The sequence below is a fragment of the Psittacula echo genome (assembly GCF_963264785.1).
Source record: "Psittacula echo genome assembly, chromosome: 5".
In the NCBI taxonomy this organism is placed as follows: domain Eukaryota; kingdom Metazoa; phylum Chordata; class Aves; order Psittaciformes; family Psittacidae; genus Psittacula; species Psittacula echo.
The window spans coordinates 16,322,664-16,340,261 of NC_137739.1; the positions used below are offsets into that span (position 1 = coordinate 16,322,664).

The 17,598-nt window shown below is 38.0% G+C and overlaps 2 protein-coding genes across 2 annotated transcripts in view; both read right to left on the reverse strand.

The window, feature by feature from the left end:
• Positions 1–12,066, reverse strand: part of MRTFB (myocardin related transcription factor B) — a gene marked incomplete at its 5' end in the record, with an annotated part of 42,128 nt that extends 30,062 nt beyond the window's left edge. Inside the window, one exon of the mRNA XM_080618812.1 lies at positions 11,946–12,066. Coding sequence (XP_080474938.1) covers positions 11,946–12,066 — 121 coding nt within the window. The remainder of the gene's footprint in view (positions 1–11,945) is intronic.
• LOC308221656 (uncharacterized protein) overlaps positions 3,893–17,598 on the reverse strand; it is a 42,629-nt gene continuing 28,923 nt past the window's right edge. Inside the window, exon 4 of the mRNA XM_080618823.1 lies at positions 3,893–3,998. Coding sequence (XP_080474949.1) covers positions 3,940–3,998 — 59 coding nt within the window. The 3' untranslated portion in view covers positions 3,893–3,939. The remainder of the gene's footprint in view (positions 3,999–17,598) is intronic.

A 17,598-nucleotide genomic window follows, 5' to 3' on the forward strand; every position in this document is an offset into this window, starting at 1 on the left:
TGGATGTATGATTATAGCATGCTGTTCCCATTGTGTTTCACAAGGAAGCAAAACAAACTAATGCATTGTCCAAAACATCAAAATGAATGTAATTTCTAAAAAATTAGGCTAAGTTCATTGTTTTCAGAAGTTAAAAGGAACCAGCTTATTTCCTGTTCTACAGTACAGGAAGGATACTCCTCTGGCTAAAGCATTAAGACCAGGAATAGCAAGTCCTGAAAACAAGGACATTATTTTCTTGTATCACACAAACATTGAGAACTTAAATACAAACATTTCAGGGCTGTGGCCCAGCAGATCTGTTCAGACTTTACAATATTGCTACACAAGAATTACAAAGGACAGAGATGGGAGAATACAAAAGTAACAACAGTAAAATGTAAATTAATGGAAAGTCATTCAAAACATACTGAGTTCCTCTGGAAACTTGAAAATACCTGCCTTGAGTAATGAATTGTATTTTCCAAGTAATATTAAATAACTATAAAAAGTTAAGGGAAGACTTATTTTATAACACTTTGAATTATTTTTGGTTTCCCTTAATTTCATCTGGCTCCAGGTTAAGCCATGACCTCTTCTTACAGTAGCTCTTGCTAGTAAATGCAAACGTATGTTGCCTGAAGTCTTGAACCAACTCAAATGATGCTGTTACACTCCTTTCAGCAGCATTTCCTAGGTCAGGTTTGGTGTACGGTGTAGCATTAAGTTCAGAGCACGGGCAGAGAAAGTTCAAGACTTAAGGCAGAAAACCATCTGGGTTTCTAAGTCTCACTGGTCTAATCTGCTCCCAAAACCACAGATAAGTGTGTGCAAACACACATTTATGCAACTGTGCATCCAACTTTAAAATCCACAAGCTTTATACAAGTGTGAATTAAGAAAAATAATGTACTGGTCAGGACTTAGCTCATTCAAGAAATGCACACTTCGATGGAAGTGCACTTTAAGCATATGGTACAATGTTATGATGTTAAGCTTCTATCCCTGTGGCTGCACTAGCACAAAGCACTGAGAAATTCACTAACTGGCATGATGCTTACAGGAAACCAAAGTCTTGGTATGTTTTTGTTTTGGGTTCTCTTGCTTACAACTGTAAAATCAAGACAGCTCAGAGTTAGTCTTGAAGCTAAACAGGCAATCCCTTTAAAAATCTTAAATGAGTTTTACACATTCAAATGATGTGAAAGCCAAATTCTAAACAGCATGGCAAGACTACCATACGTCACACTTTATTTTTGACTTTATTTTGTTCTTCACTCAAACTATGTCTTCTTTTACACAACTGGGAAGCTGTGGAAAGGGTTAAAAAGCATGTTCTGCTCTGGGCAGTAATCTCATCCATGCTGTACAGCTGTCTTTTGTCCATATTTACACCATACTTACATTTGTCTTTCTTAGAATACTAAGCACACTACAAATGTGTCTACTAAACCTTTTACCTAGTTACAAGTCAGCTTTAAACATACGCCTCTTTATTTCAGGCTCAAGGTCTTCCAAGAAAAATGACCTGCTCCAATATCAGTTATGTCCAGGGCAGAGCTGATACATCTCATCAGACACAGTAAGTAACTCAGAATTAGTATTTTTAAGTAATTTGTGGCTTCAATTATGATCAGATATTTGGCTTAAGCTTTGAAACTTAGAGAATACACAGTAGACTATAGCAGAAGGATGAGAAGAACAGCAAGAATGTACCTGCACATAAACCATATGCAGCCAAGTGTGAAGCTTTAGCATTTTTTTAGCAAAAATATATCTAACAAATAATTATGGTCTTTCTTATCACTACTTGCCTACACACCATCTATTAATCTACACTGGGCTTCACAAAGCAAGTAAGGGATGATTGTGAAGTTGTCCCATGTGTATCTGGACAGGTCATAAAAGCTGTGGGAGGACTGAAAAAATAAGAGCTGTAGAAGACATAGAACATGCAGCTATTCACTTATTAAACATATCAGGAACTTCTATATTACATAGTAAAGAAAGAACAGCCTGTAGCATGACTCATAGGAGAGCACTGCAGTGGGAATACTAAAGAAGAGATGACTCATGGTTAGAAAGCTGGTATAAGATAATCATTGAACACTTGACTTGACCAGAGCAAGGAGGTTAAACAGAAACAAAGCTGGATGAAAACCAGATGTTTGCTTTTGTGAACAACCCCCAAATTAAGAAGTTTTAAAAAAAAATTTGGTGCCTGAATTTTTGTTTTTTAAGTAAATATTAAGCAGTTGCACACATTATTAACGAAGTTTCTTAACAGAAAGTAACTGTGAATAAAAATCCTAAATATATTATTTTTTGATGTTTGAAATCTGAAAAAAAAAACCCAAAAACTTTTGCTTTTCTAAGCAAACAGATGGGAAAAAACCCTAATATTTATATCTCAATAAAAGACATAAGGACTTAAAATACTTTTAGCCCTCACAGCAACAAAAAGTTAAAAGCAGAGACGTTTCTAAGGAAGAAATGGTAATACTTGGTAATCCTTTTGGCAAAGAATTGCTGCTGTATTTCAGTGAGAAACATCCTACCGATTAGAATGCAGGTTGATTTAAAGCTAATGTAATTAAATCTAATACACTTTCCTTATCACATACATATAAATCCATATAGCAAGAAATTTCTACAACAGTCAGTAGTAATACACAAAATAGGTAAATCTAATAAGGATGAGATCAGAGGACACAACTTTCAAAAGATCTAAAGGCTTTATTATACTGTGCTATTTGCTCTAGTGTTCTGTTGGTTTGAGTTTTTTTTGGAGTGGTGGGGTTTTTTGGTTGCTTGCTTGCTTCCCCCTCTCCCTCCCCTCCCCTGACTGCAAAGAACCATTTTCAGACAAACCAGTGTGGAATTTGGGGAAAAGGGAATTCAAAAGACATGAGGGACTACAAAACAAAGTTCCTCATGGGGTGGTACTTACTCAAACATTGTGTTTAACAGATAGTTCTTATCAGGGTAAAGCCATTCAGCTTGGTGCCCAATGGTTCACCTCTCACACTTTTACATTTTCAAAATTAGGCATTAGGGTTACCTGCATAACATCTAAAATCATAGAAGATGATCTCCAAAATAAAGGCCCAGAACTGAAAAAGGTTTAGATATGTTAAACACTATTAATGTCAGTAATAATGTTCTTCTTTTTAAAGTGTATGTGTAAAAGAAGAGCTATGTTAACACCACTGAGCAAATCTAGTTACCAAAAGACAGCACAAATATTTTGCACTTAACATTATCTGGCACGAATCCTCCTTCACATCACTGCGACTCTAAGAAATTGTCTTTGAACTGCTTCTGAATAAAAGCCATGCACAGAAAGGTCTGTCAAACTCCTGTTTTGACTGAGGGGGAAGGGAGGATATTCTTTCTTATTTTCAAGTCAGTGTATGATTTTAAGAGTAACACTAATGACAGGTGAAGAGATTCCAAAATTTCCGTATGTTTTCTTCAGTCAATAAAATGATCAAAAATCTTACATAGCTTATTTAATAAGTACTGAAGAAACCAAAAAGCATAATCCCTCCTCACAATAACACCACCAGGTTATCTGACTTTCATAAAGTCAGTAAGCATCTTTTGACTTCACTGGATGTATAGAATTCTCAGCACCTGAAAAACTGAGTGCCAGAGCCTGGTGCTCCCACTCTTACAGTTTTTTCCAGCGTCAGCATCCCATGGAATCGATGCTTCTCTATCAAGGGAATGGAGATGATGGTACACAAAAAGAGAAGTTATCTGTTAACCAGTGCACTTTATTATTTTGAAATGTATTTCTATATAGCAGTAGATTTTATAAAGTTAATGGCCTCTGTTTCCAAACTGTGAGTACTGTTCAGGTTCACATGCACTATGCCCTGAAGGGGCATACAGATTAATATCCAAACCAAGCAGATCCTCAATAGCTTGCTGAAGCACTATGCTGGTTTGGGTGCATTAAAGCTGGCATGAGTAGGCACTTGAGGAAGTCCACATCACATTCCGTATAAGACCCTCTGAAAGGTAAGAAATACAGAGCAGCCCAGTCAGGTCTTACTCAGTATGAATGGTAAAATAAGTGAAAATAAAGTGTATTATTAAATCACTTAGAGCAAGCAGCTGTTACAAAAGTTGAGCAAGTGATTAATGTTACAAATCTGTAATTTGTATCCTATGGAAAAAGATGTCTCAAAGTAGCACCATATAATCACAAGCACTGGAATGTAAAGAGGCCAAAAATAAATTGATAGTTGTCCTGCAGGAACAATGCTATCTACACTGATTGACAAGCTTTCACCACTGCTTCTTGTCTTGAAAAAAACCCAGAACTCACACTGTGCACAGTTCCAGCAATAATAATTCCACATCTAACACAGTTAATTACATGTCCTATTAATTTAAAATCAAATATTAATTGTATCTTTTTAGAGAAGGTGCTAGGAAACAGCAAATAGTGGTTGCCATTTAACAGTTACACAGCTGAAACACACTAACCCATGGGAAGGGAAGGGGTTCATATGACAGCACACAGTTCTTTCCAATTACAGCAACATGAAAAATAATGCATCAAGATTGTTTATATGCTGTATATGATCTTTTCTTTATTTCCTTCAAAGTTAAAATCCAGTGGATATTAGCTATTTAAACCCTTAAAGCTGCAAGTAAAAATGGGAAAATGTAATGTCCAACATTCCTGCATCCTGCCTTGGAAATTTCCAAGAGTGGTCGGAACTCCAGGGCAGGCAGCAGGCGGGCTGCCATGGAAACAGACAGTGCTGGAAACAGGGCGTTCCCTTTGAACTAAAGCTCTTGCACAGAAAGCCTCCATCGCTTTCTGCCAGCTTCAAACAGCCCTCATGCAACCAAGGTCTCTAACATGATGAGGTTGAAACACAGAGGAATAGATGTTACCACCAGATGTTGTAGCTGCAGTGAAGCCCTGCTGCAGGAGATAACTATTCTCTTGTACCTTCGATCTGAATTTAAAACCAGTTATTTGGCATCAGGACTATAATACAAGTATATGAACAGCAGGGTGGCAGTAAAGTAGGAGAGAGTATTTTATCAGATGGTAGGTGGACTATACAAGTGATCATCAGTTTTGTATTAGAATTCTGCACCTACCTCACAGCACAGGGCAACAGTTACAGAACTGCAGAGATCAAGTCTTGAGTACTTAACTCTGTGCCTCTGCCAGTTACCTTTGCACCCGAAACTCCATCTGCTCATACTTAAAAAGTTTACATGTCATTTTCTAAAAGCAGAATTTACATTAATTTCCCTGAGACAGATGTTTTGTTTCCTCCTGAGTCATGGTTGTTTCTCCCTCAACTCTATATGGGGTGATGTACTCTATTTATAATTCATTAAATGCTGTACTGAGTTAAAAAGGTTAATCTCTTCAACTAGTATTTGTTCTATGAATACAACTAAAAATGAATAAAAAATGTTTTGTATAATAACTAAAAGACAGAGCAGGTGATATGCAAGGTACATGTTTCAGGAAGGTTATGGAATATGGTGGCTAGTTTACATCTGTCATTCCTCATTCCACAGGTGTCAGAAGTCAGAAATTTGATAACAATATTATTTTCATTTATATGTCATGACAGAGAGAGAGAAAAGCCATGAAAATATTTAGCTACCTGTAATTTGTTGGAAGTGATTCCACGTAAGTTGTACAGTGTTTAAAGATAAGATGCATTTAAAATCGTGGTACTTGCCTTCCATCAGCCTGAAGATGGCAAGACATTTTGTTGAATACAATGTTGAAACAAAACTAATTCATCATTAAAGACATGAGACGTCATCTAAACATGAATGAATGTTATACTGACTTCAGTCCTCAAAACTTTAATGTATGCCAGGATATAATTTGAAGAAAGAAAATATATTACTTATTTAAAAAATAATCCCTTTTCTGTACTTTTAATGTTCTTTTCTTCCTTTATTGCATATGTGATTTTTCTGCTAAGACTATATCCAAAATAATTAAGACAAGTGAAACAGTCTCTGATGCATACTCATTTCAAGCAATTCTTTGGTCATACTTTCATTTCAGCTTAGAAATGTTCTGGATAAATGTAAAGCATGTGAGTGGAGACTCCTTAGGGCCATTTCAGATAATCTCTTCAGAATTCCACAAGGAAACCCTGCAGGACCTGCAAGTCTTTTATATTACACCACTGTGATTTAAAGCTGGTGTCTGTAAGCCACTAATGATGTATACATAACTCTTTCCAGAAGTATCATCATCATACTGGAAGCAGAAAACAAAAAGTGAGATGGGAATGAGCTAACTATAAACCTCACATTTAAAACAAAAATGTAAAGAACAACAATTATCATCAGTTGAGAAGCTTTAATGACTAGGATATAGGACAATCTGTATTGTATCCTATGGCTATGGAACATGTTGCTTAGAAACAAACCAGAACATACAAGAGCCTCCAAACAAATTACCCAAAAGTCTGATGGGATGAATATATATATGCACATCTATATGTAAAAAGCAAAATCTATACTTCTCACAATTCTGTTTAAATCTTTAAAATGAGAAAAATCACTGCTCCCTGGGGTGGAAAGTCTGAATAAACTAAAGCTTACATTCCAAGTATTCTGTAAAATTGTATACTTTAAGCCTATTAACAATAACTACATTTTCTAAATCTGCAAATATTCCTTGGCTTAGTACAGGCTTCTGATTTTTAAAAAATAATTTGCATTTCCTCAAATATGACCATCAGGCAAGCAATGTTCTGTCCAGGCGCTCAGTGACTTGCATTCAAATTCTGCATCTACTACAGTCTTGCTTTGCGATAATTTGGAGCACATTACACTGATGACAGATGATTGCCAGCCAAGCCCTCTTGAGAAGGTATTACCTCCATTTTCCATGCTTTTCCTAGGCACAGTAGAGCCAGCAACAAAAAGCATACCCAAGCAGATCTTCCAACTCATGAGATTACACATTAATTCACAACACTGAGGAAGGTGGATTTACACCAATTTGCCTGATTGCAAACTGGGATGTAAGCAATGGCATGGTGTCAACTCTTGCTATGTAGACAACATCATCAGATTTCTGCAGATGATTGCTCAGATTGCTTACAGCGACTGCAAAGTTGCTGCATTAGAAGGACTTTACAATAAGAAGGTTGAGGTACATATATGTTTTGTTGGATGCATTGTGAGAGGAAAAAATAAACCTCCAGCATAGCAACAAAACAAAAAGACAGTGGTTTCAGAGCACGTTTCATAACTTACTGTGATCTAAGACCAGATTACTGACAAAGACAATGGTCTCTTCCTCCCTCCAACACCAGTGGCTTCGGTTGCATCAATGCTGGCAAAGACGCAGCATGTCAGGTCAGTGCTTTGATCTGGTTGAACACTAACACCGCTGAAATAAACAGTCTTCAGTAATACCTGTTCACTGATTCTACTCACTTCAAGGTGGCACAATTACTGATGCCAGCACAAGAAAAAGGCCAGGTAGGGCTGGATGGGGCTATACCTACTTTGGACAGCAGCAGTCTTAATCCTTACCTTTTATAAAACCTTTCACAAATCTTGTAGTTGCCATAGCAAGTTTCCTTAGAACTCCTGGTTAGCCACTGTATCCTCTAATTATAATCTACTATAATGTAATATAAATATAATATTAGTATAATACAATCTGTATGCAGATTATATACAAAATGAAATTAATACACTGTGGGCTTTGTTTATCGAACCATTTAAGCATGTGTTTATTATAATGGTATTACCAAACATTTATTAGTCATTTAAGTGCTACACTGAAGAAGAAAATTGTGGAATAAGTGCTGTTTTACTTGTAAGACATACAATTATCCTACTGCAATTAAAGACGCTATTTATGGTAGATACATAAAGTTAAGAATTTAACACAGTCTCACAGTTTCAGTGTACTGAATATTAAATAAGATGATAGGAATAATACTCTTTTTTCCAGTGTTTTTCTTATCATCTGTGTCTCAAAAAACATACCCGATAGACTGCCCCTGATAAGTGGTCATAAAAAAATCTCTAAACATCATGTAATAAAATTAAAAACTTAAAAATAAACCAAAACAAACAAACAAACAAAACAAAAAAAAAAAAAAACACAGACAAAAACCTAACCAAAAACCACCAAACAAAAAACCTCCAAACAGCAAACCCCAACCAAAACCGGCAAACTAGCAGTAGAATCTTTAAGTCTAACATGCCACCGCAGGAGAGCAGCAAAGGTCAAGAGTATCACCAATACTCAGCATGCCAGCAATAGTAGGAAATATGTTAAATAAACAATTCTCATGCAATATTGATTTGATTACAAGGGAGGAAGGGAAGAAATCCTTCCTGACTAAATCTGGTAATCTGTTAACCAGACAGTGTGAAGACATTTCCAGCAACACCTGAGAAATCCCTGTGCTTCACTCATTCTACCCTGTATCCTGTTCCCAGCACTTGCCAGTCTCCAGTTCCTCACAAACCAGTAAAATTAAAAAGCAACACAAATCCAGGAAAGGAATTACATTTCAATGTGGAAAAAAAAATTCCTTCCTGATTAGGGGTTTTTCCTTACAGTTTTCATGCAGACAGCTCTAGCTCTCAAGCTCAGATGACTGTATGAAAACCATGGTGCAAACAAACTGGGATCCAGCCTCCTTTTAAATCACACCTGAGATAGCACCATAATGATTTGTTTCACCAGTGTAATACTGTGTCTTCAAGAGTTCTGCAGGGCCAGGCACTCTTGCAGGAGCTCATCAATTTTTATATTAAAGCAATTTAGGGTACAAGGCAAGACTTCCTAAAATTCACTTCACTTCTCAGTCAGAAACCTTCTAATCTGCAGCCTAAACACATTCCTAATTGCTAATATACACACATTGTTGACAATACTCTTTCTTACTAACTGTATGCACAGTGATACCCTGATTCATTTAAGGCTTTTTTCACTTGAATTTTCTTAATGTTTTGGTGACTTACTTGACCTTAGAAGTCAATGCTGCAGAAATTTCTGACAGAGTTGTTTAGTTAGCACCGTACAGTTAGCCTCAGAGCCCAAAAGCGGTTTTTGTTCCTTGCCTATCAAAATTACCTTTTGGATGAAACATATAAGAGCAAGAACTGATTTCACAGAACAGGTCAAATGTAATAGTAATATGTGAGTTTTTTACAAGAAGGTAGGGTAATTAAGAGGATTTCCTCCTGTGCTATAGGATGCTATAATGTATATCTTCTAAGAGTATTCATTAGCCCAAGCAAAGGAAAATAGTCATCCTTGTAATCTAATATTCCAATGTCCTTAATATTAATTTGCTGAAGACAGTGTCAGGATTTGCATTTCCATCAAAAGGCTTTCCTTATAAGAAAATACCAAGTAAAAAAGAACTGTACCTAACAATTCTCCTAAGGTACATGTTGCTGATATAAGCACACTGCACTCTCTCAGAGTGTTTAGGTTTATCAAACCTGTGCAAAACACATTATGAAGCAAAGGCTATAGCACCTTCTGATTTACTTGACTTCTATGTGCTCCATCCATTGCCAACAGAATTGCATTTTTAACCATTCACAGATGGTATTGTTCAGTATTTTTGTGTCCTAGCAAAAAAGGGTTGATGATTAAGGTGCAAAATCAGTCACTTCCTTGTTTGAATTAAAGGAAAAAGAGAGGAGGGGTGAAAAAGAAGTAAGAGAATACCACAAGCTAATTTTGAACATACTGTTCTGGAAAAGTAGTGGTTTAATGTTATTCATAGTGTTATTTAAACAGGATGAAATTAAACAACTGCAGTCAGATTTAAAAATCCAAAGAATAGCTGAGCTACATATTTTATGACATTATAAACTGAAAAGGTGAAACTCTGTTCTAGTCTCTCTAGAGGCAAATCCTGCAGATTTGCAGTGTTTTCAATAATTCATTCTATATACTACAAGAAAGAAGATGCTTGCTTTTTCTGAGTTTTAGAAAGAGAGAAGGCTGGAAGAGGAGATCCTGTAGACATTCATAACTCTCAAAAAGAGGTTTTTTATTTTAATGATTAGGTTTCCAAACTTAGGAGCAATACAAGGATAAGCAATATTCACTGGGGAAAAGTGAAAATGGAGAAGAGGTACTAGAAAAAAGGAAGCAAAGATAGTGATTGTGGGGGAAAATAGTATCTTCTTTTATTCACTGAATAATTTAAATTCTAAAATATTCATTAATTTACACTGGAAGAGTGTCCCGTAATTGCAGGTTTTTTGCTACTCTGATAGACCATCATTACTGTAATGTACATTCTTGCATCCACTTTCTACGTAACTGACATACTAAAAGAAGACTGAAGATAATGATTACTGTGGTTACTTATTAGCCCACCTACACTACCCGCCATGCTAGGTTTTACATGTCTTTCTCCCTTTATTTTAGTAGCTTATGTTAGGTTTTGTTTTTCTCTATAGCATTCTCCACAACAGTGTGCTTATTCCTCTTTCCCTCTCAACTTCCTCACCTTCTCTCTTTGTTCCTGAAGCCCCACAGAGCTTCAGAGGGAGTGGCGGCAGCAGGTTTAACTGGGCCTGTTTAGAGCTGCAAGGCAAACTCCATGAAAAAGCAGCCCCTGTTGGCCTTTTCTCTGCAATCATTGTCTTTCAGTCAGTACTTTCCTGCTGTAAAGGGAGTAGAACTGTTATGCTCCCAGCCACAGCCACATACATCAATACTCAGCTTACCATGTACCTTCCCAAGCAAGGAGAAACCTGTAGGATCAGTACATTATATAAAAATCAGTGGTTTCTCTATCCCTGGTATAGAGCTAAGTAAAGGGGCTTTAAAAATAAACTGTCAGGTACTGAATTCAATAATGAAATGTGCTGTCTTTTTGCCATTTTAAACATTAAGATCCAAATTTAAAAAACCAAACCCCATAAAAATCCAGCACTTAATCCTGAGAAAGGCATGATCTCATGTACACGAGGGAAAACCAGCAGCCTTGCCACAATACCAAGGAAGAAATCTCTGAATCACCAGACAATCCAGGGAGATCTGCAGTAAAAGCCACGGCAGAGTGTTGCAAAAGGAAAGCAGGAATTTTGCTACTACAAATACAGGTTGTTTCTGATTAAGAAGTTGGAGTTTGAGTCTTGAACTGCCAAGAGCCCTGTACGTTAACATGCATCAGTTAAACTGGGCTGAGGAGGGATGGCAGTTGACCTCAGGAGGCCTCTTCCTTCTCCGTACCACAGGCCAGCTGGAAGAATACCGCCAGCTAGGAGTAAGGCAACCCTCTTGCCTCAGCACCATTAGCACCACAGTCCAACAAGTACTACTGTAAATCAATCTGGTGTAGTACCATTTGTCAGCTTTAAATAACGCTCCAAATATCCTCAGACTATTGCTATTTTACAAACTACTGCTTGTGCATTATACCAATTTAATGCACAGTTTGAACCCAACCATTTAAGGAGACACAGTGTAATTTGAAAAGCGTACATTTGGAACGCAGAATCAAATCCAATTTAAAGTATGAGGGGAGAAGGGGATTCTAGAGAAGGGCAGTAGCTGAGAAAAGCACTGTTGGAAATGAGGTAGTAATCTACATCTACAACTAAAGTTTTGTGGGGGTTTATTTTTAATAGTGTCATATTTAACATTAATTTCATTATATTTATTGCAGTAGTGACATTTTGAAGCACTTTGTGCAGTATTTGCAGGACAATTTCAGAGCACTTCATGAAGCCAGCACTAGGTGCTACTCCGACAAGACACTACAGTTTCTATCAAGCTGATACCACCGTTGTTTTAACAGTCTCAGGTAAATTCTAAATTTAGCTTTGAGACGTTTTTTTAAGACGAAGAACAACATCTCATTTAACGTACAAAGCCTATCCCTGACACTGAGCATTTCATCACAGACGCTAGTGAACTGCCTGTGCCTGGCACTTGTGCCCCCAACCCAGCGACTGACCTTCCTTGAGACTCTTCTGGCTGTTCACCTCAAGGCATTCTTTCTCCTTCAGCGGCTTAACATCTCCCGCCGGTAGGATCTCGGAAAAGCCCTGTTGCTGCTTCTTAGAGCTATCGATCATGATGAAAATCCTTTAGAACGGCAACATCCAGCACAAAAATCCGCCCTGGTCTGTGAGCAGCAGCGCGCCGCTCCCGCTCCGTCCGCTCAGCACGGAGCCGCCGCCGGCATCCCCCAGCCGCTCTGCGGAGCGGCGCTGCCTGCCACAACTCCCGATCCCGCCTCTTTTCCCAGGCAACCACTCCCCCTCTTCCTTCAGCTACGCTCGCTTCCTCTGCACAGTCGTGTTTCGATATGCAGCTTGATGGTCAATCATCTGACAAAGAATGAGGCAAGCAGTTAAAAATAAATCCAGCAGTTGCTGAAGGAGCAGCATTCGCTGATACCTAAGACCAGCTACCGCCGAGGACTCTCTCCATGTTTCCCCTTCCTTCTCCCTGCCCCCACTGCTCTGAACACTGCTGCAAGCAGCAGAAGCACTTGATCTTCGCCTGACTGGCACATTCATTGCTCATTAAGTTTCACCAATAACCAAAGCTGCACATAGGCATTTTAAACATATGCTGGAGAACAGTTCCCCTGCCCCAGCCCCAGGTCTTGTTTCAGAGACGTTTAACTAGCAGTGGCAAGTGGGAAAACCACTGGTTATTGCCATGTCTTTACTTGCAGTGTAAGACAGATTCTCTTCCTTGTTATAAATAATCTAAATAAATAGATAAATAAACAATTGTATTTTATTATTCTCCCTTTTGCCTTACAGTTACACACCTCATTATTCCCAGCAGTTTTAGGAGTATTTCCTCCCACAGCTTCTGATCTGCCACTCTCTCCTGCGTATCCCATTTATCTTACATGAGTCATCAACCTCACCATCAACTTAGAAAATTTTGGGGTAATGGATCCCCTCTAATTAGCTGGCATTGGCCATGACAGAACAGCAGACACCAGTTGGCAAGTCACATACTTAAAGAAAATAAACTATACATAACTAAGTAGTCACTACCTGTCACACAACTAACTCTAGCAGGTGCATTTTCCCTTCACTTTGGTCTAAAAACGCTACCATTATATGTATTTCCCACACCCCTATTTCATGTTTTAAATCCTTCAGCTTGAAATTATAAAGGACATCTCCACTCAGAAAACTTACTTCACTTTATGGCATCAGATTTGAAAAGATCTACATACAATAGCAAACACTTGATGTAGAATTTTTAATAGTAAATTAAATAATAAAATCATCTTGCCTCCTTAGCTCTTCCCACAAGACAATCCTTCAACACCAACTCTTCACCTTAACAGTGCACTCCCAGGCAAGCAGTTGATTCCATGCGGTGCAGGGCTGTGTGACACAGCCAGAAGGGCTTGAAAGACTCTCCCTGTCTTCACACTCCTGGCAGAAGGGAGACCTACACATACTTGGAACTACAGATTAAAGGAGCTGTGAGTTTACTAGGCCATATCAACTTCTTGACACCTACGGAGCTGAAAATACAGGCACAAGAAAAACTCTTGCAGCATAAGTGATAGTAGTTGTATTCATTCCTATCTGTCTATAGTGCTTTATATAAATTAAGAGTGCGAGTGCTCAAGTCAATGCCAGATCACTGCAACAGCAGTTAGATGCCAGCAGTTCAAGCCTTCATGAGTGTTTCTCACCTGTTCAGAAAGATGAGCTTTAGTAACATGGAGCTCCTCTATCCATTCCTCCCCTTTTTCAAGGGTACCCATTCCACAGCAGAATTTATAGAAACGAAATTGCTTATGCTTCAGCCTCTTGGAGCTAAGCCTAATATTTTGCTTCAAGTTCACCTCCCAGTTCGATACATGCAGATTAATTCTTGAAATGCCTATAAGAAGTTCGATCAACAGTAATTTACAACTAACTTTGTGAAAAAAAGCAGGGATCACAGAATTTATGGAAAATAAGAATGAAAAAATTTTTGTGCAGACTGGAAGAGATGGTCAAAATGATACTGTTTATTTTCCATGTAACCAAATACTGTAGTTACCAATAAGTGCTATGCAATATTGAATTGCTGGGCTGGAGGCAAACATAACACTGGAGAGTTACGTCTGCCTCTGCTGGAAGCAGACATAATATGGAGAGGAAGAAGAGATACCTTGGAAGAAGAAAATGGTTTTTGTTCAGAGGGACGTGGACCTGCTTGAGCGAGTGCAGAGGAGGCCATGGAGATGCTGCAAGGGCTGGAGCAGCCCTGCTATGGAGGCAGGCTGAGAGAGCTGGGCTTGTTCAGCCTAGAGAAGAGAAGGCTCCTTAAGGAGAGACCTTAGAGCAGCTCCAGTGCCTAAAGGGGCTACAGGACAGCTGAAGAGGGGCTCTGGACAAGGGCCTGTAGGGACAGGACAAGGGGGAACGGCTTTAATATGACAGTGATAAGGCTTCAAATTAAAAAATAACCTGTTAGAAAGGTCTACAATTCTGGAGCAGTTTCACAGGCACCTGAGGCATCTCATCACTGCTGGCTCCATAGCTGTAGTTGCAGCACTGTAACATGGGAAAAGTGCATGGGTTTACGAGTGACTTACATTCCTAAGAACTGTACTAGAAAGAACAAACACTGTTACCTGGTTAGCACGTTCACGTACTAAATTCATCAGCTAACGAGACTGTTATTCAAAGGTGTCTTCCAGTCATGAGCAGGTCCCAAGTGGATCAAGGCAAAGTGCTGCTTCATGATCCCCAGAACCACCCCACCAGCCATTTAACAGCTCCCTGTTTCCTGCTAGATGAAATGAATTTGTAACTCTCCTAGAATGGTTCACGTCTGTTCTTAACCTTTGACTGCTAACGCACCATACCTACTTCTCAGATTTACTTAGGCACTTTCAAATCTGACAGCAATTCTTTAAGCTCTTGCAAAACATCGTAAGTCCTGTCATCAGCCAGCAACACCAGGCTGATACTTTAAACATACTTCTTATGTTTGGATAGTATCTGTCTTGAAGGTCATTGTTTTGACAGATAAAACCCTGCTCTGTACAGCAGTTACTATCATTATTGGTTTTAAAAGATGCTAATTCCATACATATCTTAAAAGAAGCCACTTCAAGGGTGGGATCTTAAGACTTTCCCATTCAAATTACCCTTCTGTCCTATAACAAAATATCATTTGGAATGTTAGTGAAACACTAGCAACTTGTTTGTCCTTTGACTACTTTTTAAAGCCTTCATTTTAGCAGATACACTGTAAACAGAACACAACCCATGAAATATAAAACATATACCAAAAAAAGCTTGGAGTCTTTCAACTCCACTCACAGTTAGAAGTACTTTTGTGTTCATTTTCTAAAAGGCAGCTGGAATTTGGCTTGTCATTTGAAATTGATGGCATTATTAAAAAACAGGCCAAAAAAGTTTTTCAAATTGATAAATTTTCATCTTGTCTTTCATGGGGTACTTAAATACAGAAGGTTTTGAAATAAAGGAAGGAGAACTACTCATTTCCAAAGGAAACACTAGATGCATAACCTCTCTGATTTGAACATACACCTGTTTCCAAAGAGCTGTTTTTAACAGTACGAATAGCTAAAGGACACTGAGGATTGTAGAGAAACCTATAATGACCTAGAATCAAAACTGTGCTTGAAAGACTAATTTCTATCAAACAACAAAACACAACTATCTCTTTCAGCTAAAAGAAAACCTTAAGCTGTAAATGTTGTATCTTTCAATCACAGGTTTAAACCCGATTACAAACTGCATCAGAGTATCAGTAACATGTTTGCTTTTAATCTAAGGCAATCAATGTTTTATTTCCATCCTCATGCAACACAGACTTTCAACTCCAGCCTACAGAAAACATATTCTTTAAAAACAGGAAGTGCTTAGTAAATATTCCCCAAAATCACAATGTACAGGAGGAAACAATGCAGCGACACTGCACCCTCCACAGTGCCTGCTTGTCTGCTCTCAGAATAGACCCGCTATCTGTTTAAGTATCAGGGATCTGGTGAGTGAGATCACTAACAGTGAGCAACTTCACAACCTCATTAAACGTGAAGTAACTAAGCAACAATTGCTTTAACAGTACATTCCAGCTCTTCTCATCATATGGAGCTCATTTCTCTGCAATCCCACAAAAACAAAACCAACCACCCCCCCTAGGAAAAAAAAACAACCCACCAAACAAAACAACAGAAAGAAAAAGGAAAATAATAGCCTTCAGTATTTAATTTATTTCACTACTACAAGATTTTGAAAAGGCGAAAAGAGACATTTATTTCATCTTGGCTTTACACACACAGTGATGAATTTCTTGGTCCATGATACTGTGTTAGGATAATCCAGTTCTTGATCATGGTGTAATCATAGGAAAACAGTGCCCTAACTACACAAGCTAAAGAATTAATTTAAATAGTTCCTGTTACGGTTTATTCTATTAGTTCTTTAAGCAGTAAGAATGTCACCTCAAACTGTTAACTTAAGGGGTTTTGGTCTTGGGTTTTTTGTTTGTTCCACATACTCCTCTGCCCCCAACTGCCACTTATAATAGATTGCTATTCTGCTTGCTTGTTCTGGTTTTTCTATAGCAGTACATAAATTCTTTGCTTTGAACACTTAAGACACTTAAACAACTCAGCAGTAAGTCTCACACAGACCATTTTATCTGTGCACGTGTTTAACTGCACATTTATTTATATAATTTTTTAAAGGGCAGTATTTGGTCACCTACCGTGCTACTTATGATTTGCAAAAGGTGCATATACCAAGTACTGCACAGTGATTACCAGCTCTGTTTGCACTTCTTGTCATGACTGTATCACCAGCTAACGTTTCAACAACAACACATACAGCTAGGGTTTGCTTCTAACACTTTAAAACAATTATACAGTGGAATTTAAAATTAACTCAACATTCTTTTCTAGCTATGCATTTTGTTATCCACAAGGAATTTCAGGGAAAAAGAAGTCACAGTAAGACATTTTGATCAAGAGATCTCTTTAAAGGAAAACATACATATTTCCTGTAATCACTCAAATGGCAAGCCCTCCAACAGGATCTTTTCATATATACCAGATGCCTTCAACTGAGTCAGTCACAGGTCATGTCTCCCATGCTAATCTCTTCACAATAAGCAGATAATTAAAAAAAATAATAATCTATAAATCAAACTAAAATGATGGAATGTTTGTTTATAAGTTTACCAAATGGAATGACCCTGCTGGAATTCTTTCATGTAGCCTGTGAAAATGTCAGAATATATTCCATTTAAGAGGTCACAGTCCCTAGAGAGCTCTGAGTTTTGGCCTGTATGTCTTTTCACATGCTTTAATATTTGAAAATCGTTCCTTGTAGACACTGACTGATGCCCTGGGAATGCTCGGATTGTGGGAACTGGCAGTACCAATGACAAAGACATACTTAATGGGAAATCAGTACCTACTCAGTTTGCTCTCTCATCTTGTAACAGATAAGACAACATTCAAATATTTACAGGAAGACCAAAAGAAACCACACATTGAAAGACATTTGTTTTTTCTACTGACACTGTTAAAAAAAAACCCAACAAACAAAAAAACCCCAAAACAAACTCGCCAAATCCCTCAGCACCCTCTCCCCCTCCCCAAA